We start from the raw sequence: 23,047 nt of genomic DNA, 5'->3' as shown, positions 1-23,047 counted from the left end.
ACCATACCAGTAGATTAAGAGTCTTTTCAAAAAAGAACTCTTTAGTAGATGACTGAGAGACACCTGATGAATTAGAGATGATGCTCTCTGAGAGACGCCTAAAGAGCTGGAATTCCAGTAGTGTGTCTACGGATGCCCCAGGACAGATTTCAGTTGCCAATATATAGGCACAAAGCTAGTAGCTGAAAAAGATAGTTTACAGATCCTTAAGAATGGTGGTGGTGGTGATGATGATGGTAGTGAGGAGGATGAAGACGGTAATGATAATGGTGACATCAGCTAACATTGCTATGATTTACTAGATGCCGAGCACCATGCTGAGTGCTACATTCTCTTGAATTCTCTACATTCAAGCTGAATCTCCCCCTTCCAGTTTTGTATTTTATACACAATCCAATCTCTTTTCTGGGTAGTAATGAGCCAGAGAAGTGGTCTAGATTAAAATCACCCTTTGTACTTGCCCTGGAAGCAAAGAGAACAGCCAGAAGACATGGGGTGACTGCTGTGCAGATTCTAACAAACAAAAAAACAGAGCCTAAAACTCCAGATCCTAGACAGTCAGCCCAGACCCTGGATGATATGAAGCTTATAAATTTTCTATGTTCTTTGAATTTAAGACCTACATCTAACAAAAATTTCACCCCTTCTCCTTTTATCTAATTCTGATACCCTTTTTCTGTCTCTGCTTGGGTGCTTAGAAAACATTTAATGCTAAAATTAAAATCTGAATTATTTTATTTTTATAAGGCTTAGTTTATAACATACCTGTAATCCAAAAATTGACAGAAGTATATGTGTTTGTTGAGACTAACATAATTTTTCTTGGATTATTTCATTCCCAATGCTTTGTTTACATATTAGTCTCTTTCCTATACTGCTCCATGCTGAATAAATGTCAGTGATATCAGTTTTTTCAGGCTTGCTTCCTATTTATAATCCAGAGGAAAACTCAATTTTTATTTATAAATTTTATTCTGGGTTATGATATCATATGTATACAATAGCAGTAGTGTATCAAATTTCTGATCTTACATAAATCAGACATTTTCTGAGTTAGCAGCTTTTATATTTACTTGGAAAAGTTGAGGAATGAAGAGACAAAGTATTATGTAATACTGAAATATTAAGTGGTTTCTAGTCTAATCACTCAAAGCTGATAATCATAGCTATTGCTCTTACTACTGATAAGCCTGTTTGCATTCTTGTCTTTCTTTTGTAGGTGGTTGCCTATCACTATTGTCAAGCAGATAATGCCTATACCTGCTTGGTGCCAGAATTTGTCCACAATGTTGCTGCCTTGCTCTGCCGCTCACCTCAGCTGACAGCCTATCGGGAGCAGCTTCTTCGGGAACCTCACCTGCAGAGCATGCTGAGTCTTCGGTCCTGTGTTCAAGACCCCATGGCCTCCTTCCGGAGGGGAGTCCTGGAGCCACTAGAGAATCTCCATAAAGGTACAGATAAGGTCCAAAAGAGGTGAAAGCTGGAGGTTTGGAGCCCAAGGTCACCTGGGTCATGCTATAAAAGTGATTAATTTCATCACATTACCAAAACTAAATGTTCTATAGCTGGATATCCTGTAGGGTACAGCTAACAGACAAAATATTTTACTTGAAAAAAAAAAAAAAAATCCAGCAGTAACTACTACTTCTTTTCTTTCTAAATATTATGTCTTATTTCCAAATAGAATGCCTTTTCCGTGTCCTGAAGATAGTAGAGCTTTCAGTCCTTTCTGTGAAATTTAAATAAGTCAGTATATTTGTGGCTTCAGCTCAGTGTTGTGAAGTTTCTGTGGTTAGAAATCGTTTCTGTAATATGTAATATTAATTAAAAAACATAATATTTTTATTACCCCATCAGTTCAAGTGAAGTGGAATGGCATCCCTGGTTGCACAGCTCTGTGTATATACTAAAAATCACTTAATTGTACACTTTAAAAGCTACTTAAGGGGCAGAGGGTATTTTATGGTACATAAATTGTATCATAGGAGAGCTGTTTTTTTTTTAAGTGAAAAAAATTATCCATCTCCCACTAATACTCGTGCCTGTCCTCCCTTTTTCCTCTGCAATTCTAGTGTTAGCAGTGGCCTAAGTGCAGCCATTTCCTTGAAAATGGTGTGTGCCTTCCTAAGTCTTTCTGACCCATACCCTTAACAATATTTTGTTAGTGCCAGAAACCAAAGAAAAGGATGTGAGTATGCATAAAATTCCTGAGCAATCCCGTTTATTCCTAAGAGACTTATACTACCTTTCCCAAGGGCTTTGGAGGTACTAATAAGGAAAGATGGTTATAATTTTTCCTGGCCATCATCTTTAGTTGTTTCAGCTTCCATGCTGGTTACTTGAATATCAGAATTTCTCTTTCTCCTCAACTCTGATGACCTCTGTCACTACCTTTGCTACCTATTACCTTTTTAAACCTTGCCGTTTCTCTACAGGTATTTTTAAGCCTATTTACTGGACATGCAGTCAGTCTCTAAAATCTGTTAATTCTGCCTTCGTGATGTTTCTCACACCCACTTGTCTCCAACTGTTTCCAGCATCATTACCACAAGGACTGTTTGACTGCCCATAACATATTTATAATTACCCCATCCCAGTCTTTCCTGGTTCTCTAGTTTAGTGCTTTTTCCACATCATGACACACTTATAAAATAATAAAACTCTGTATAGCATACTGGGATAAAAATTTATAACTCCTCATTGCTGGACGTGACTGGCCCTGAGGAGACAGCTCTGCCAAGCTTCAGATGTCCTGAGGGCCGAATTTTAAATCATTCATGGTGTAGTTGGTGGGGAAGTTTTTCCCCAGTCTCTCCAGTGTTCTAGACTTTATGTATTTCTTCCAGATAAAGTTTTATAAAGCATTTCTCTGATCACATAATTCCCCAATTGATAATCCACTGATTGCCTATTGCCTTCTGAATTAACTTTCAGTTCCTTATTCTGACATTCAAGATGCTTGATGGGGCCAGCATCCAACCTACTTTTCAGCTTTATTCACTGTTATCCTTAGGAACCCTATGTTTACATGTAAACTGAAATATTCACTAGTCCTTAAATACTCCCCTGGATTTTCCCACCTCCATATATTTACTCATTATTTCTTTTCTTGATACACCTTCTTCTCACATCTTTGCCTGTCAGAATTCCAGCCATCTGTCAAGGAACAACTTAAACGCTACCTCATTCGTGAAATACCTTCTGATCTACCTGCCCCGCTTCAATCCTAAATGACGTCCTTCCAAATGACATTAGATCTTTTTAAAAAGCTATATGTATTTATGGTATATAACACATAATGTATAACAAGAATTTAAATTTTTATCAACATTTATTAAATATTTACCATATGCCAGATACACTTTGCAGTTTATAAGAATTACTTTTGTACTTATCCCTTTAAGTAAATTGTATGTTACTGAAATAGGAACTTTTAAAATTCAAGTTTTATCCTTCATAGTAGTTACCTCACCTTGAACATAGTAGGCATTTTAGGAAATACATTTTGAACAGATAAGTGAATGTAGAAACTGCTCACATGTAGGAGTACCTTGAAGGAAGCACAATGGTACAAGGATCTACACCTTACAGCTGATTCAAGAAGACTGTCTAAATGCTTGCAGAGTCAGCTTTAGAGTCTCAATCATAATTCATGTTTTATAATTTTGTTACAAGATATATCTGCTTCTCATTTGGGTCTCCATAACCAGCTTTAGCAGTCTCTATTGACAAATACTACTCTAAGTGAATTTAATTACTTTTTTATTTCCATGTTTTTAACTCAGCCTTAAATCGCCATTATGAGCAATAGCTGGAAACACAATTTTCCAGCTGGAAATACTAAAACTTATTTGAGTGACCCAAAAAAAGTCAGAAAATAAAGAATTTTTTCTAGAGATAGAACAAGCAAAATGGTAGATGTATAAGCAGCAATATCAATAATTACATTACATGTAAATGGACTAAACGCTTATATTAAAAGGCAAAAACTGTCAGACTGGATAAAAAGCAAGACTCAACCATATGCAGTTTTTTAAATAAAAAGACACAGATTGAAAGTAAAAGGATAGAAAAATATACGTGTAAACATGGATCATAAGAAAGCTGGAGTGACTGTAGTAATCTCAGACAGAGTAGACTTCAAGACAAGTATTTCTAAAGAGTCATTTGATAAACATAAAAGGGCCAATTCATTAGGAACATGTATTAGATATACACATCTAATAACAGAGGTTCAAAATACATGAATCAAAAATAGACCAAATTAAAGAGATAAATAGCTGTAGTCCCAGCTACTCTGGTGGGTGAGACAGAACAATGTAATTAATGACTAGTTATTTAATGTTTAGTGTATTTTTACCCCAATGCACTATAAAAGCTACATAACCATTGAAGACATAGCAGCTAGTATGGTAACTGGAACATAAAAGGAATTTAGGCTAGGCTTGTGCCTGTAATCCCAATGCTTTGGGAGACCAAGGCAGGAGGATCACTTGAGCCTAGAATTCAAGACCAGCCTGGGCAACACAGGAGTTACCCATCTCTACAACAACAATGCCAGGCATGGTTGTGCACAGCTGTAGTCTCATCTACTCAGGAGGCTGAAGCAGGAGGATCACTTGAGCTCAGGAGGTCAAGGCTGCAGTGAACCAAGATTATACCACTCCACACCAGCTTGGGTAACAGAGTCAGACCTTGTCTCAAAAAAAAAAAAAAAAAAAAGAAGAAGAAGAAGAAGAAAATTAATCAGTGTAATTCATCATATTAACAGAATAAAGGAAAACACCCACCTAATCATTTCTATAAATGTAGAAAAGCATTTGGCAAACTACTACATCAGAGGTCCCCAACCCCTGGGCCGTGGATTGATATAGATCTATGGCCTGTTAGGAAGCAGGAGGTGAGCGACAGGTACCATCTGAGCTCCACCTTCTGTCAGATCAGCTGCAGCATTAGATTCTCGTAGGAACACCAACCCTATTGTGAACTGTGCATTCAAGGGATCTAGGTTGCATACTTCATCTAATGCCTGATAATCTGAGGTGGAACAGTTTCATCCCTAAACCATCCTCTCCACCCCCTGCCCCAGAATGATTCTTTTGATGAAACCGTTCCCTCTGAACTACACCAAATTAGCGATAAAAACTACACAAACTAGGAATAGAAGGAAGTGTAGCCTGATACCGGGCATCTTCAAAAATACATATAGTGAAATGTTGAATGTTTTTTCCCCCTACGGTCAAGAGCAAGACAAGAATGTTCCTCACTCTCAACACTTATATTCGTCATTCTACTGGTGGTCTAGGCTAGAACAATAAGAAAATAAACAAGCATTCGAACAGTATAAAGATTGGAAAGGAAGAGGTAAAACTGTCTTTATTTGCAGACAACGTAATTGTTTACCTTAGAAAACTCGAAGAAATCCCCCCAGAAAAAAGAAAGCTGACTAAAACTAGTAAGTGCTAACCTTTAGGCTATAAAGTCAACATACAGATATTTCTATACTAACAACAAAATACTGAAAATAAAATTTTAAAAGTACATGGCAGTTTTAAAATGCGGCTACAAATTATTTGACATTACTTTTACTAATAGTTCAACCTGGGTCCCCTCCCTTTGTAACTGGGCAGGCTTGCAACTGCTTCAACTAATAGAATACTACCAAGTGATGCTATGTGACAGCTGTGGGAGGTCATAAATAGCATGCAGTTTCCATCTTGTTCACCAAAACACTTGGTTCAGGAGGCATGTATTGCCATGTTGAAGCCTTACTACCTGAGTTCACCATGCTGCAAAGCACAAACCACAGGGAGAATCTGGTTGACTGTCCCAGTGTTCATTCCTGCTCTGCCACAAAGCATATGAGTGAATAAGTCTCCAAATTATTCCAGCTTCCAACCCCCAGAACATTCAAGTAACCCCTTGCTATTCGATATAGCAACAAATAAGTAGAACAACTACGATTTTCAATAGCACCAAAAAAAAATCATACTTAAATGTACGAAAGATGTGTAAGTCATAGTGAAAGCACAGTGAAAATACTGTAGAGTGAAATTAAAGAACTTAGTAAGTGGAAGAGATATGCCATATATGTGGATTGGAATATGTCAGTTTTTTCTTAGACTACTGTATAGATTGAACATAATCCCAGCAGAATTTTTCTGTAAAAATTGACAACTTTTAGAAATGCAAAGGACCAAAAATAGCCAAAACGTTCTTGAAGAAGAAAGTTGAAAGATAAGATCTGGTTTCAAGATGTACAGAATTACAGATTACTGTAATAGTCATGACACTGATATGCTAGTAAATGTTTAACAACCAAGCTCAGGGATGGGGGAGCTGATTTGATGCTTAAAAATTTAGCAATCAGCTCTCATCATCCAGCTCAAGTCAGGTCCAAAATTCCACAGACAATATTGTATTCATGCAAGGATAGAAAATAGATCAATGGAAGAGAATAGAGAACCCAGAAATAGACCCACATATGAAGTCAATTGATCTTCTCAAAGGTGCCAAAACAATCAGAGAAAGAGAATTCTTGTCATCAGATGGTGCTGGAACAACTGGATAAATGTTTGTGGAGGGAAATGAATCTCAGTCCTTACCTCACACTATACACCAAAATTAGTATGAGATGGATCACAGACCTAAATGGAAAAGTTCTATCTCTAAAGCTAATAGAAAAAAACATAGAATATATTCACAAACTTGGAGAAGGTAAAGAATTCTTAAGGACATAAAGTATCATTAATCATATAAAAACAATGACAAATTAGACTTCATCAAACTTTTTTTCTTTTTTTTTTTTTTTTTTGAGACGGAGTTTCGCTCTTGTTACCCAGGCTGGAGTGCAATGGCGCGATCTCGGCTCACCGCAACCTCCGCCTCCTGGGTTCAGGCAATTCTCCTGCCTCAGCCTCCTGAGTAGCTGGGATTACAGGCACACGCCACCATGCCCAGCTAATTTTTTGTAGTTTTAGTAGAGACGGGGTTTCACCATGTTGACCAGGATGGTCTCGATCTCTTGACCTCGTGATCCACCCGCCTCGGCCTCCCAAAGTGCTGGGATTACAGGCGTGAGCCACCGCGCCCGGCCAACTTCATCAAACTTAAAAATATTTGCTCAACAGAAAAATGCCACTAAGAAAAAGGAAAAGCAAGTCACCAAAGGGGAGGAAATATTCACTGTGTTCTGTGTGTGAGAGACAAAGTACTTGTATCTACGATGCGTGTAGAATGCAAACAGTTCAGTTTTTAAATGGACAAGCGATTTAGACACTTTACAAAAGAAGATACATCAGCAGCCTACAAGCACATGAAAAAGTGTTTAAACTTGAGTAATCAGGGAGATGCAAATTAAAATTACAATGAGAATACCACTTTACACACATTAGAATGGTTAAAATTAAAAAGAACATTCAGTGTTGGTTAGGATGAGAAACAGCTGGAATTCTCAGACATTGCTGGAGGGACTATATAATAGTACACTACTTTGGAAAACTATTTGTCAGTTTCTTTTTTTTTTTTTTTGAGACAAGGTCTCTGTTGCCCAGGCTAGAGTGCTGCGGCATGATCACACTGCAGCCTCGACCCCCTCAGCTCAAGCAATCCTCCCACCTCAGCCTCCTGAGTAACTGGGGCTACAGGTACACACCACCACACCTGGCTATTTTTTTTTTTTTTAAGAGATGGCGTCTTGCCATGTTGCCCAGGCTGGTCTCATACTCCTGGGCTCAAGCAGTTTTCCCACCTCAGCTTCTCAAAGTATGGGGATTACAGGCATGAGCCACCCACAGCCAGCCAACAGTTTCTTATAAAGTTAAATGTACATCTACTTTATCACCAAGCAAATGTATTCCTACATATTTACCCAAGAGAAATGAAAACATACATCTACAAAAAGACTTGTACAAGAATGTTTCTAGCAGCTTTATTCATAGTTATCAAAAACTGGAAACAGACCAAATGTCCATCAGCAGAATAGATAAATAAATTATAGTACATTTCTTCAATTGAATACTTCTTAGTATTAAAAAGGGACAAAATAATAGTATACTCAATGTAGAAGAGTCTCAGAAACATGTTGAGCAAAAGAAGCACATGTCTGCAGTGAAAGAAATCAGAACAGTGATTTCCTATTGAGGACTGACTGGTGGGGAACCTAACAGAAATTTCCAGAATGATAGAAATGTTCTATATTTTGATCACAGTGTTGCGTACATGAGTATGTATATCTGTCAAAAGTTATCAAAGTGTATAGTTAAGATATTTTTAATTCACCATATATAAATGTTATTGCAATAATTTTTAAAATAGAGTTATTTTTTAAAGATAGCTGGAGTTTTTTCAATGGAAAACATTTTGAATTTAGAATCAGAAGCTAGATTTCAAATTATGTATTTTTCTTTGAAAATTGAGTCAGTATTTTTCACAGTACTTTAAAGTTCTACAAGTACAGTGATTAAAATACATACACTCACATCCACATGCTCATATAAAACAAATGAAAAAGTTTTGCTTTAGATACCACTATGAAATGAAAGGAGACACAAATCGTTTTGTTTTGTTTTGTTTCGCTGGGACAGGGTCTCACTCTGTCACCCAGGCTGGAGTACAGTGGCAAGATCATAGCTCACTGCAGCCTCGATCTCTTGAGCCCAAGTGATCCTCCTGCCTTACCTCCTGAGTAACTAGGACTACAGAAGCACACCATCATACTTGGCTAATTTTTTTCTATTTTTTGTAAAGATAATGTCTCACTATGTTGCCCAGGCTGGTCTGGAACTCCTGGACTCAAGCAATCCTCCCACCTCAGCCTCCCAAAGGGTTGGGATTATAGATGTGAGCCACCATGCTCAGCTGAGACACTAATTTGTTACCACACTGAAGGAAAGATAACTCAGGTGTTATGTGAAGCTTTTCTGAACAAAGATATTGTCTGATATGAGTCTTCTTTTTCACTTTGAACAGTTCCGATATATACCAGGAATAGAATCTTATGTGCCAAGATTCAATTCTGACTTCAGTATTAGCTACTGTCTCCTCTTTTGCAGTCTCTGTAATTCTTATTTCTCTCAGACACCTAGGTAGAGTCTCAGAATGGAACTACTAAGGAAGGAAGTTCATGTATTGTTAGGTACACATGTAAATGGAGGCAGTGGAGAATCCCTGGTGAATGTATATTTACAAGGGATTAAAAGTAAGGATTTTAAAGGGCTTGGGAAGCCTTTTTCGTGACTTGTCACCGAGAGCAGTGGCTCCTAAGCACCAGTCCATTTAAAGTTTTTAGTTAGTCCATGATGAAATAAGAAAATAGCAACAGCTCAGAATTTGTATGGATGTAGATATAATGTAGTTTTCCATATATATGTATGCAAAGATTAGATAATGTCCCTCCTACTTTTTTAATGTTAAAATACTTTTTATTCTATGAAATAATGGTGATCATGGATGGTAATTATATTTTACATGTTCTTACATGGCAAAATATGAAGTAGCAATCCTTTATTAGTCCCCAGTTTATTTTTATTTGTAAAAATTTTTAAGCTACTGATTTAAAGTACTACTCTACAGAAGTTTGAATGAGTGAACATACTGAAGCGTTCTTATAGGCTGATTGCATTTGAAAGGCAAAATCTAAAGATCATTAATATCTTACCTCTTAAATTTACAATTGAGAAACCTTATTTAGCAAAGGAAAATGAATTATTTTAGGAACAGTTCTCACTGTTTTGCAGTATTAGTAGCATTAGGAAATTATTTGCATTTATTGTTCTGAATCCTAAAAACTGTGATATTTTTGATATGCCCTCCTTCCTTAATTATTAAATGTTTTGTGACGCCTGCATTAGTAGGTGACTTATAAGTAATTCCTTCAAAACAGGGAAAATCTAAAAATAATAATAACCAGAATTTAGAAGAATTAGTTTTATTAAGGGGGAAGGCAAGTACTCCCTTTTAAAAATAAGAAATGATATATTACTTCACTCATGAGATTAATCTACTAAGAATTTATGCAAATGAAAATGTAATTTTATTAGAAAATGAATTATTCATTAAAATGTCTAGACCATAATTTAGTACACATTACTGATCTTCATGCTTGAGAATGTGTTTGCAATGACTTCCCAAATCTCAACAGATGCATTATCGTCAGCTGTTTTCTCTACTTGAAGGTCGTGACTTTCTTATGAATGAACCTGGTTGAAGTGATTAAAAGAGGTATAACTGAAGGGTGGGGACAGTGGTGCGTTGGTAAATTTTTAACAGCCACCTGGGAGAGGAGGGCTGATCTGTAATATTTGCCAATTTTTATTATGAAAATATTCCCACCCTAGACAATTTCAGGCTACCAGCTGTTTAACAAGCAGAACTTGAAAATATTGCAGTGGGCTCTCCTGAACCAGTACAGGGATAGATAGCTCCAGCACACCAAGTGATACTAGCTGATGGTACTTAGCAAGGCAGAATGCAAAGAAAATTCCTCTGTGGAAATTAAAGGCACAGTTAAGCTTAAGGGAACCAAAGCCTTCAAAATCAAGAACATAACAGACCCCATGTGTTGTTTGAGTAAATCCTAGTTAGTTCCGAGCAACTCCTTTTTATTCCTTAATACTTTGCATTCCCTAAAGGAATTTCATGTTTTCTTAGTGCTTCATCATCTAGAATACCATTCCATTAGTAGCGATTGTTAATAGAGCTGGAATCCATAGTTCATTTTGCTCCCTCAAAACTTGGCAGATGAAAGTAATTATTGAAACATAATTTGAGAACTGACTTACAGTATTTTGGATATTGAAATTAAATCTCTTTTACAAAATTTATGCTTTAGGAGAAAACTAATAAAGGCTTATTAATCATTGCAGAAGACCTATATATTTTCAAATATGAAAACAAAATAGCATGTTCAGTTTCAGTTCGTCTTGACTTTTAAAGGCAAAAGAGCCAGTTTTATACGCAAGTCCACAGACATTTTCTTCTGTCCTCAACTTCATCTTTTTCCTCCTCAGATAAAACCTGTTTCTCACTCCAGGTATCTGATGATTGCTGCCCTCTTCCCTCTGCTTTCCCCACTTCAGAGCCTGTGAGGTCCTGCTAACTAATAACTTTTACTTGTTACACGCAATTCACTGAGACTAAAATGTTCTTTCAGTGTGGAGATTTTTAAATCTCTAATTGTTTAATCAAGAATCAATAATCCCAGCACTTTGGGAGGCCGAGGCGGGTGGATCATGAGGTCAAGAGACCGAGACCATCCTGATCAACATGGTGAAACCCCGTCTCTACTAAAAATATAAAAATTAGCTGGGCATGGTGGCGCACGCCTGTAGTCCCAGCTACTCGGGAGGCTGAGGCAGGAGAATTGCTTGAACCCAGGAGGCGGAGGTTGCGGTGAGCCGAGATCGTGCCATTGCACTCCAGCCTGGGTAACAAGAGCGAAACTCCGTCTCAAAAAAAAAAAAAAAAAAAAAAGAATCAGTAAGCATTTAGCAAATGCAAAAGACTGAAATCTTACCAAGCTGCTCCTTCAGCATAGTCCTAAGGTTAAACTGATTTTGTCAGTATAGGATCATGTGGAGTCCAAGAGAGAACTGGATACAAACATAGCTGATGTTTGTCTTTCCCACTTGACTCCTCCACCTTTGGGAAGATCACGCAAGGGATTGGTCTTGTTGCGGCTGCATTAGGTATAGTCTAGGAAGCTGCTAGGGTGTTGGGATCTAGCCCACATCATTCAGCTCCGTCTATTGCCTGGGATTCCTTTTTCTCTGTTCCTCTGTCTCTTCCCACTGCATATCACATGCAGTCCTATATACTGCTTTAGATTTACATAAACCTTTTTGGGGACATTCCCAAAAGGACATATGATACCATTCTCTTTAATGCTATCAAATAGAAAAAAAAAAAAAAAAAAAAAAAAAACGGAACACATTCTACTCAGCTTTTTTTATGTGCAAGCGAAAAATGACTTCTCGTGCAAATTTTCTTAACTCCAATACTCAGGCTGTCTCACAACTATTAGTATGGATATTTCTGAAAATGGTGATATATATACTAATATGTGACAAAAGCTTTCACACTTGATTAAAAGCAAAATGAATTTACTAAGTGTATTTTTCCATGCCTTTAGAATAAATTATGTACCCTGAGCATTCACTAAACACATGCAAGCCTTTTCTAATGTTTTGTTCCAAAGAGATATGTGACCAAAGTTCCAATAAGAACTCATTTATCCATTTGGTAATTATTAAGTAATTTGTTTCTTTCTATCTCAGAGAGAAAAATCCCAGATGAAGATTTCATCATTTTAATTGATGGATTAAATGAAGCAGAATTTCACAAACCGGATTATGGGGATACAATTGTATCGTTTCTGAGTAAAATGATTGGAAAGTTTCCTTCTTGGCTCAAACTAATTGTAACAGTTAGGACCAGTTTACAGGTATGTGTTTGTTTGCTTTTAAACCATAAATTGCTCCTCTTGGAAAGAGCTTAGACTGAAAAATTCTAGGTCCTGGTTCCCGAAACCTCTGCTATGTCCTAGAGCCTTAGGAAGAATAATTCCCAAAGAATTAATGTAATATTTTGAGAGATGTGATCTAGAAAGAACATTTTTTGTACATGATTCTGAGTCCCATTCCTGTTGCTCTCGATGAGGTTTGATAAAATGTCCCTCAAAATAGCATGAACAGAAAATCAGTTTTTCCAAACTGTTCTGATGACAGCAGTGTAAAGACAATCTCTAACACTTGGACTTTTGTTTAACATTTTTTAATCATTTAATGCTCTGCAAAGTTCAGTTCAGTCTACACCTGAGAATCAGATTTTCTGGTTCCTCTCTCTGCTCCTACTTAAACAACTCTTCTGTAGCATGAAGATGGACCTTCTTCTATATCCGCCCTCCTGTAACAAAAATTGGCAATATTAGGGCTTTAGATTAAATTTACTACAACTGGGAGATAAGTTGTTTTGTTTTGTTTTTTTCTAATTACTTTCCTTGCTCACTCACTGGTCACTTAACAGCCTAGAAGAAGGACCAGGAATGTGAGACTGAGCCTGTAAAAATATATGGGCTAAAGATAAATGACTATACTTTCCCCAACATTCTCATTGTAGCTGAGTCAACATCCCATTCTGTACATATTCACACTTGGTTTGGAAAAATGTTTCTCATTATTTTTATAAAAATCATTCCCTCCTTTGATAAATATTAGAATCTCAAATGATATACACTCATCTCACTATTTGGATGCAGACCCCCCTTGTCATAAGTGTTAATGTACAGAAAATAATCTGTGCATTTAAGTCCCTCCTTTCCCCCACCAGGCACTTAGCATTATTCCTATGTATTGACCAATTAACATTACTGTCTTCCATGATGAGAAACTATATTTCTAATCCTGGCCACCACCTTATAGATGTTTATTGTTAATTTCAAAGTAATTTGAGCTAAAGGATATGGATAAATCAATATATATTCATCTTTACAACTAAAAATTATATAATCTATCATTTTTAGTAGCTTAATTGTTAAAAATGAAAGACAAATGAAAGAAACCTCCAGGAATGCAATCTCTGACTACTTGACCAAATGTATGCTACGGATTCACATAATATCATGGGTAGTCTCAAAAGAAATTTTAAGTGTTTCTGGATAGAGTAGGTGACTAATTTTTCAACTATGCCAACAGAAAAAGTACTTCAACTAAGAATTTTTTAAAATTATTTCATTTCTGACAGTTAAAGAATTCATAGGTTTTAGAAAATGAGCCTTCATTTGTATTTGATCATCATTATGTCCACAAACATTTCTTAAGTCTTTAGAGTATTTCAGGGACTGTTCTAGGGGCTGGAGATTCAAAATGAAGAAGACAGTCAATTTGCCCATCCTTCCTCCTAAAGCTTATATTTTAGTAAGAAACACACCAAAAAATAGGCAAAAAAAATATATACTCAAATTATAGGTAGTGTTAAGTGCTATGAAGAAAAACAAAATAGGGAGAAGGGATAGTAGTTGTTTTAGATAGGATATACAGGAAAGGCCTCTCCTTTAAAAGTAATGAAATCTGATCTGTGTTTTTAAAAGATCTCTGTCAATGGCTATCTACGTAATAAAATGTAGGGTATAAAGAGTCGAAGCAGAAGTATAGGTGAAAGGTAATGGTGGCTTAGACTAGAGTGATAATGATGGAGACCATGTGAAATGGTCATATTTCGATGGACTGCACTTTGAAGGAGAATCAAAGGACTTGATGGGCTGAATGTGGGTATGAGCAAGAGAGAAGACTCAAGAATAAATCCCGGGTTTTTTGTGAGCAAATGGGTGACTGATGATTTGAGGACAATAGAAAGATCACAGATATCCTCTAGGGTCTGGTGGTAGGGTCAGTGGTAATGCTATTTATTGACATGGGGTGAGTTTTGTGGTGGGGGACAAAACTAAGTAGTTCTGATTTGGTCACATTGTCTATGAAATACCCAAATGTAAATGTTAAGTAGACAGAGATATAAGATGGGCCTCAGGGGAGATGACTAGGCTAGAAACATAAAGTTAGACATGAGCCACATATAGATGATATTTAGAACCATGGGACTAAAGAATCTATTGATGGGAGCGAGAATGGCTAGAGAAGAGGAAAGAACAGAGCTCAGAGCCCTGAGTGAGCTGGGAAATAAAAAAGGAACCAGCAAAAAAGGAAGGGTAAGACTGGCCGGTGTGCTAGGAGAGAAAAGAGCATTCTTTCTCTGGGAGGAAGCTGCAGAAAGTGACTCCAAAACAAGTGCAAAGCGGTGAGATGCATTGTGTCAAACACTGCTGAGAGGTTGAGGAAGATGACAGCTGGAACTCTGTTATTGGATTTGGCAAAGTGAGAGTTACTGATGCCCTTGACAAAAACCATGTCAGTGAGGGTGGTGGGGGTGCAGCCTGATTGGAACAAATGGAGGAGAGAATGGGAAGGAAAAAATTATAAATAGCAAATAGAGAAAACGTTTGCTAAAAATGGGATGAGAACTACAGGGTAGTAGCTGGAAGGAATAATATGGAGTTTGTCTGTGTGACCCAACTGAGAAGGTCAGGATGCAGGAGAGAGAATGGGTACTCACAGGAGCAAAGTCCGTAAGTAGGTAGGAAAGGATGGAATTCAGTGCTTGGGAGTAGCCACAAAGCAGTATCACTTTCCCCCAATAGCACTTACAACAGATTACCAAGGTGCCACGCTTCCTACTGTTAGAAGTGTTCATTTCAGCTAAGGTATCTCCAGAAGGCCTGCATTTAAATGTAGTCATTTTATACATCTGTGTTGTATGGGAATTTTTTTTAATAGTCATTTTATTAGGAGGCTTAGAAAGCCAAGTTTTTCTAAGACATTCTTTGAATCCTATACATTTCTGTTATTGACTTGTACTTGGCATTATGCCCTGGCTTACACTGAGAAAAATTACAACAAAAGAGTTATACAGCACTCTATTTCAGGAGTGTTGCTTAGAATAACGATCATGAAATCACTCGTAAAACACCCTTTACAAAGACCCATTAAAAAATTATCATAAGTCTCAATATTAGGAGAAGTCATGTCCCTTCTATGCAACTAATTTGTTTTACTTTATGGATACTAATACTTGATCATGTTTCCCTCTTTGACCATTTCAAAGTTCAGAATAAGTTTGTGTAAACCTCATAGTTTATCACAAGAGTTAGGGGAAACTGAAGGTCTTTCTGTCTCTTTCCCTCTCTCCATCTGTTTTAGGAAATTACCAAGCTGCTGCCTTTCCATAGGATTTTTTTGGATCGACTAGAAGAGAATGAAGCCATAGACCAGGACCTGCAGGCTTACATCCTGCACCGGATACACAGCAGCTCAGAGATCCAGAATAACATTTCACTAAATGGCAAAATGGACAATACTACATTTGGCAAACTCAGTTCTCATCTCAAGACCCTCAGTCAAGGGTCCTATCTATATCTGAAACTCACATTTGACCTCATAGAGAAAGGCTATCTAGTGTTAAAGAGCTCTAGCTACAAAGTAGTTCCAGTTTCACTCTCAGAGGTTTATTTACTCCAATGCAATATGAAGTTCCCAACCCAGTCTTCCTTTGACCGGGTGATGCCTCTCCTGAATGTGGCAGTGGCCTCTCTCCACCCACTGACTGATGAGCATATCTTCCAGGCCATCAATGCTGGGAGCATTGAAGGCACACTAGAATGGGAGGATTTTCAGCAGAGAATGGAGAACCTCTCCATGTTCCTAATCAAGCGCAGAGACATGACTCGCATGTTTGTACATCCTTCTTTTCGAGAATGGCTTATCTGGAGAGAAGAAGGAGAGAAAACCAAATTTCTCTGTGATCCCAGGTAAGACATAGATCTGTGATATGCAATTTGGAGTCTATTTTCTGTTCATTGCATGGAGTATGAGTATTGAAAGCAGAATTGTTCTTCATTGAACATTTCATGTAGAAAAGACATCATCTCTGTTTCTTCTCAAGACAAGGCTATAATGAGGTTAACCAATTTATTGTTTCACAATGTTATTTCCTTAAGAGTCAACACCTGCATAGATATTTAGAATGCTACCATACATTCCTGTGTTTTTCTAAATAATTTTCGCTGACCGCACAGGGTTCACAGGCTATAATTAAGTTAGCCATTTAATTGACTTCCTCAGTATTATTATTCTGATATGAAGAAAGAATTTATATACTGTTCATCTCTTTGACCTAGAGCAGAATCATTTCAAAATTTCAAAATTTTTATTGCCCTTTTAAAAACCTTATTATTAATAAGTTTCCAATGACTAAATCCATTAAAGTCCAGCCAATGCTAAGCTTCATACTGGAAAATAGAATTATAAACCTTATGGCTGAAAAAGATTTAAAGAGATCAGCTGGTCTATCCATGCTGACTTTAGATAAATAAGGTGTCATTATCCTTATTTTGCTATAAAGGCCTTAAGATGCTGGATCATAAACTTGCACAGTCATAAAGTTAATACGTGGGAGGGAGGAGGCATGTGCTAGAATAAGGATGGCAAGTGCATGGTAGATACCACCACTTCCCATCCCACATTCATGGCAGGATCACTGACTTACTCCAGCACTCTCCCAGTGAGCTTGAACCTGACTTGAGAATCTTTCCCAACTCAAACCAGACTAGATATGAAACTGTTTCCCTTTTTATTGCATAAAACCTAGTTCTCTGGCATCCTGGTGGGGTGTGCTTTTTACTCCTTAATACTAACATTTTTAAAGAAGTATTCCTTTAATTAAGTTGGTGTTTTCAGAAGACAATATTACTGACTTCGCAGAAACAAAAAAGACACCAACAACATAGCTGGCAAATGCAGAGCTTATTTTGGCTCAAGAAGAAGAGGCCAGATTTGACTATGCCTCACATGTGACTCATCAGAAAGAATAAAACTCTGTGTTCATGCTGGGGTTTTATTGCCCTTTACCATGTCCTTCACCAGGCCTTATTAGAGACAACTGTACTGTGGGCATGCTGCTCAGCCTACTCCATGCTGATTCACCAGAAAATTAGGTCCAGATTATGACGAAGACATTAAGCCAGGCAATAGACTTTGTAGTATTTTCCCTGAGAGGGAAACTTTTTAAAGAAATATGCTGTAGTGGAAAGAACATAATCTCTTGAGTCAAATTACCTGCAGATAAATCCTGCCTCTTGTAGGAACTGTGACCTCTGGAAAAAGTTACATAGTATTACTAAGACTTAGTTTTCTTATCTACATAAGAGCAATAATAATGCCTTTTTTCTGGAGTTGTTGAGAAGTGAGGTCATACAGTATCATGCCTAGAATAGTACCGAGTACAAATAAGCACTCAGGGTATGTTCTTTTTCTTCCCCTCCCTCTACAGTTATAGACCCTTCTGGTATACCTTAGTTAAGTCCTGTGGCTAATCGGATAGCGACAGCAATCTTCTGCTATTATCATTTTGGAGCACAAAATTTTAAAAAGAAACACATAAAAACAGTCTGAGTCTCTTCTGTGAATTGTATGATGTTCCCAAAAGGATTTTACCATAAATCCTGCTAGTACTGTTGTCAATATGTAATAATTAGAACTGGCAGCTACCTATATAGGAAAAATAAACTAATCTAGAATTACCTAAGAAACACTTTGAGATCAGTTCCCAGAGAAACTTTGCTAGCTGGTCTAGGACCTTAGATCCTGGGACATCTCAGAGGATTGAAAGCTGAGGTCCAAGGCAACCAGAATACCACTGAATTAATAGTATCCTTACAACAGATGAAATCCTCAGGGGCTCTCAAAGGAGGAAATATGGCTTTTATACAGCCATATCATGACTATGCAGGCTTGCCTTCTTAACATTGTGTATTAACTAGGAGTTTTGCAGCAACTGACTGATGCACTGGGACAAGAGGAGCAGGTACTTCCAACTTCAAATCCTGTATAGTCTGTTCCTTGGTGATTGAATAACATGGCTGCTGAGAGATCATCCTATTTCCCTTAATGACAGAGAATAACATGGGTGCTGAGAGATCGTCCTGTTTCTTTTAATGGCAGAAAGTAAAATTGTAAACAGGATGAGGAGTTATCAAAAAAAGCTTTTTTAGATTTCATTTGATTTGGAATTCAGCCCCCTCCCCAGCATTGGCTGGCACCAACCTTGTTACAAAGTACTGAAGTGTTGATCTCAGTGCTTAAGGCTCCCTAGGTCAATGAGATGGAAATTCACTAAGAATTTAATGCAATTGGCAAAGCCCAAGCTTCTTTCAAAGAAGCTGGCTGCAGTTGTTTTCCATTTCTGGCGGATCTGGTTAGCAGTACTCTTTCCAGGCAGGGTTTGTCTTTGTGGCCTTCAGCCTCCACTTCTTGCACATTGTTTTCCCTTCTGTTCTCCACTTTCTCTTCAACTTGTCTCTAAAGCATCTAATGTATTTTAGTAGATCAGGGAAAACAAATTCATGCCTCTAAAATCACACCAGGTAAGGCAGTGCCTGCTATGTATATCTCTGTGGTGTAAGGAGAAATTCAGAGGCAACACAATATCGTTATCCCTTCTAGTCCATTTTCGTGGGCTTTCAACACTCAGTTGTTTACTCTAAACTTGATGACCTTATTGGGAAGTTAGACATAGATGCAGATACTCTGCTGATGCCAAAAAGTAGTTGATCTTCTTCAAAAATAGGCTACCCAATGAGGTAGCTTCTGCCTGAACTGAAAAGAGTCAGTAATCTGAGGATGGTGCTGGAAGCAGGAAATAGCAGAGCCAGAGGTTAATGCTACAGCTGAGACTGAGTTTTTGTTATTTTGAATACCAAACTGCCTATTGTCTCTGAATCTGGGCAAGGACTTGACCTATCAGAGAGAATGATGTAATGTTACATAGACATATCATTGTCATAGAAATAAATAACAAGGTGAGTAGTGTGTGTGTGTGTGTGTGTGTGTGTGTGTGTGTGTGTGTGTGTGTGTATCAAACTGTAAGCAGAGTATCACTGAAGAATCTTTTAGATTTGCAGTTTAGGTAAAATATGCCCCTTGAAGCAATCACAAACCTTAGACCACACCACCTCGTTCTGCTCTCTGTTTGCCACTGTTCATCACTGTCAGCCTTCTGTCATACCCTGAACTTAAATCTGTCTTATGCTATTCCCTTGGACACTGAGATATCAGATTAACTCACTAACTTAATACATGAATCCTGCTATTATGCTAATAGTAGAGAGATGGAAACCCTATTTCAGGCAACTTGTGCATTTAAAATAAGACATTTGAGAGAAATAGTCATCAGCCTTTGTTATGCAACCTTTTAGTGACTCTGATAGTAGAAATTTAAGGCTGATAGAGTAGACAGTCGGGGGCTGCCAGCCTTGTGGTGCTGTCCAGTTACTGCTTGATATTTCTTCATTGCTTTAGCCTCACCCAGAATAAATCTCCACTCTTTGTTCTGTTTCCATTCCTAATTATCTTAATTCTCATGGTATCTAGCTTTCCATTCCATAGGAACAGCTCTCCAGATTTTTATATGTGTGTGTGTGTGTGTGTAAGATTTTGACATAGAGATTAAAAGTCTCTACTGCCTTATTATATTTGTATTTTTGTGAGGGGCTTTTTGTTTGTTTGTTTTATTTTTTTGAGACAGTATCACTCAGGCTGGAGTGCAGTGGTGCAGTCATGGCCCACTGAAGTCTCAACCTCCTGGGCTCTGGCAGTCCTCATGCCTTAGCCTCCTAAATAGCTGTGACCACAGACACATGGCACCATGCCTGACTAATTTTTTTTATTATTATTTGTAGAGGCAGGGTCTTTTTTTTTTTTTTTTTTTTTTAGATGGAGTTTTGCCCTTGTTGCCCAGGCTGGAGTATAATGGTGCAATCTCAGCTCACTGCAACCTCTACCTCCTGGGTTCAAGCAATTCTTCTGCCTCAGCCTCCCAAGTAGCTGGGATTACAGGCGTGCACCACTACCCATGGCTAATTTTGTATTTTTAGTAGAGACATTTCTCCATGTTGCCCAGGCTGGTCTCAAACTCAGGTTCAAGCGACCTACCCACCTTGTCCTCCTAAAGTTCTGGGATTACAGGGATGAGCCACTGCACCTAGTGTTTTTGGTTGGTTTTTTTTTGTTTTTTTTTTGTTTTGTTTTGTTTTTTTGGTTTTTTGGTTTTTTGGTTTTTTGGTTTTTTTTCTCAAGACAGAGTCTCACTCTGTTGCCCAGGCTGCAGTGAAATGGCACAATCTCTGCTGACTGTAACCTCTGCCTTCCAGGTTAAAGGAATTCTCCTGCCTCAGCCTCCCGAGTAGCTGAGATTACAGGTGCCTCCCATCACACCCAGCTAACTTTTTTTTTTATTTTTAGTAGAGACAGGGTTTCACCATGTTCAAGCCAGGCTGATCTCGAACTCATGACCTCAGGTGAACTTCCTACCTTGGCCTCCCAGAGTGCTGAGATTACAGGCATGAGCCACCACTCCTGGCCCACCCAGCCTTATTTTTAAATGTTTGAATAAGACACAGGAAGCTTGTTTTGAACTTCATATAATGAGTATTGAGTTGATACAACCTAATGAGGTTGTGATATGGGAGCCTAATTTGGTTTGACCTGATTTCCTCAAATTAAAGGCAGCAAATCCTATGATGAACGGAAGGGAAAAGGCGACACAAATCCTACCTATACCATGGGATAGTTGAGCACTTACTTGATTCTTTATGACTAGAGTTGATTGCTTATAATAATGGTTTGTTGAGATTTTTTCTAACTAACTTATTTGACCATATTAGTAAGTGAATTACACATTGGAGACCTGATGCTCCAAAATCCATGCCGCAAAGCAGAGCGTCAGAGAAGAAGCAGTTTGTCTAAGGAAAAAAAGAGAGGGCATCCTCCCCAAAATGAAAAATTAACTGTGCCAGAGGTCTGCATAACAGGGCTTCTTACAGAATAGATGGGTCTGAAATGACCACAAAATCAATGGTGAGTTGAGGTTTGTGTTCGTTTTTTTAATCCAAACATGAGCCTCTAGGCAAGATAACATTTAATCTTAGCCTCACTGAGGCACAAACTCAAGGTCACTGCTCCTGCTAGCCATTGCAGGCTCCCAGGAGCCTTAAACTGGAGGATGGGTTCTGCTTTCTCAAAGCATTAAGAGAGAATTCAGCAAAATGATAAAGCATGGGATAGAAAAAGAGCCTCTTAGAACTAAATCAACCCTTAGGAGGCTTGGAAGAGTTAAAGGAGAGAGAAGAGAGTATCAGGCATCATTTATTCACACTTTCAGATTTTTTTAATTTTTAATTTTTGTGTACATGGTGTATGTATTCATGGTTACATGAGATATTTTAATATAGGCATGCAATGTGTAATAATCACATCAGGGTAAATAATGTATCACTCACCTCAAGCAGTTATCATTTGTGTTTCATGCAATCCAGTTACACTCTTTTAGTTATTTTTAAATGTATGATTAAATTATTCTTTACTATAGTCACTCTGTTGTGCTAGCAAATACTAGGTCTTACTATTCTTTCTATGTTTTGTACCCATTAGGCATGCCCCCCTTTCCACCAGCCCCACCCTACCACTGACTACCCTTCTTAGCTTCTGGTAACCATCCTTCTACTCTCTATCTCCATGAGTTTAGTTATTTTAATTTTTAGCTCCAAAAGATAAGTGAGAGCATGCAGTGTTTGTCTTTCTGTACCTGGCTCATTTCACTTAAAATAATGACCTCCAGTTCCATCCATGTTATTGCAAATAACAGGATCTCATTTTTTTTTATGGCTGAATAGTACTCCATTGTGTATATGCTCCACATTTTGTTTATCCATTTGTCTATTGGTGGACACTTAGGTTACTTCCAAATCTTGGCCGTTGTGAGTAGTGCTGCAAAACACATGAAACTTCAGATATCTCTTCAATATACTGATTTCATTTCTTTTGGGTATGTACATAGGACTAGGATTGCTGGATCATATGGTAGTGTCACAGGATCCTTGGGGTGTTGCTTCACCAGCCAGAAACCTCTGTGACTTGGCGGCGCCTTCTGCCTGAGTATTACTCACGCCCTTTGGACTCATTCTGCCCACTCAGGTCAGCAGGCTGCACTCAGCTTGTACTACTGGCCAAGATTCCACATCTCCCAAGGGCGAGCCAGGCACAGAGCCATGAGGGATGTGTGGGCAAGAGAGCATGGGGTCCTGCAACTGTGCACAACCAGCACACTGGCTGCTGCAGTGGGGCAGGCAACTCCAGGCACTAGCACAGGTGCCGGCTGCACGTGAGGCTGCAGCTGGACCAGATGTATTACCTGCAGCTTCCACTGCGGGCACCCATGTCTGAACACGGGGAATGTAGAGGTGCCTGGAAGCTCGGAGACATCAGGAATTACAGAACCCCAAAGAGGGCCTCACAGCCCTGGCTAGGGGAGTCCCTAGGTTTGAGATCCCCAAAGGGCTCTAGCTCTTCTCTCCTTCTCGCCATCCACATATGGGGAGTAGGGAGGCATGTTTCAGCCCTGGTTTGTGTTACAGCTCTTTGAGTCCCGCCATTCAGCAAGTCCT

General features: G+C 38.2%; 1 protein-coding gene across 9 annotated transcripts in view; it reads left to right on the top strand.

The window, feature by feature from the left end:
- TANC2 (tetratricopeptide repeat, ankyrin repeat and coiled-coil containing 2) overlaps positions 1–23,047 on the top strand; it is a 435,131-nt gene that overhangs the window by 347,383 nt on the left and 64,701 nt on the right. For all 9 annotated transcript variants that reach the window (XM_032266054.1, XM_032266053.1, XM_032266051.1 and 6 more), the window contains 3 exons: positions 1,220–1,451; positions 12,276–12,442; positions 15,750–16,357. In XM_032266054.1, the coding sequence (XP_032121945.1) occupies positions 1,220–1,451; positions 12,276–12,442; positions 15,750–16,357 (1,007 nt within the window). The remainder of the gene's footprint in view (positions 1–1,219; positions 1,452–12,275; positions 12,443–15,749; positions 16,358–23,047) is intronic.

The sequence above is a fragment of the Sapajus apella genome, unplaced genomic scaffold, assembly GCF_009761245.1.
Source record: "Sapajus apella isolate SASKATOON/1434 unplaced genomic scaffold, GSC_monkey_1.0 scaffold153, whole genome shotgun sequence".
NCBI lineage: Eukaryota > Metazoa > Chordata > Mammalia > Primates > Cebidae > Sapajus > Sapajus apella.
This window is presented reverse-complemented; position numbering and strand designations above follow the sequence as displayed.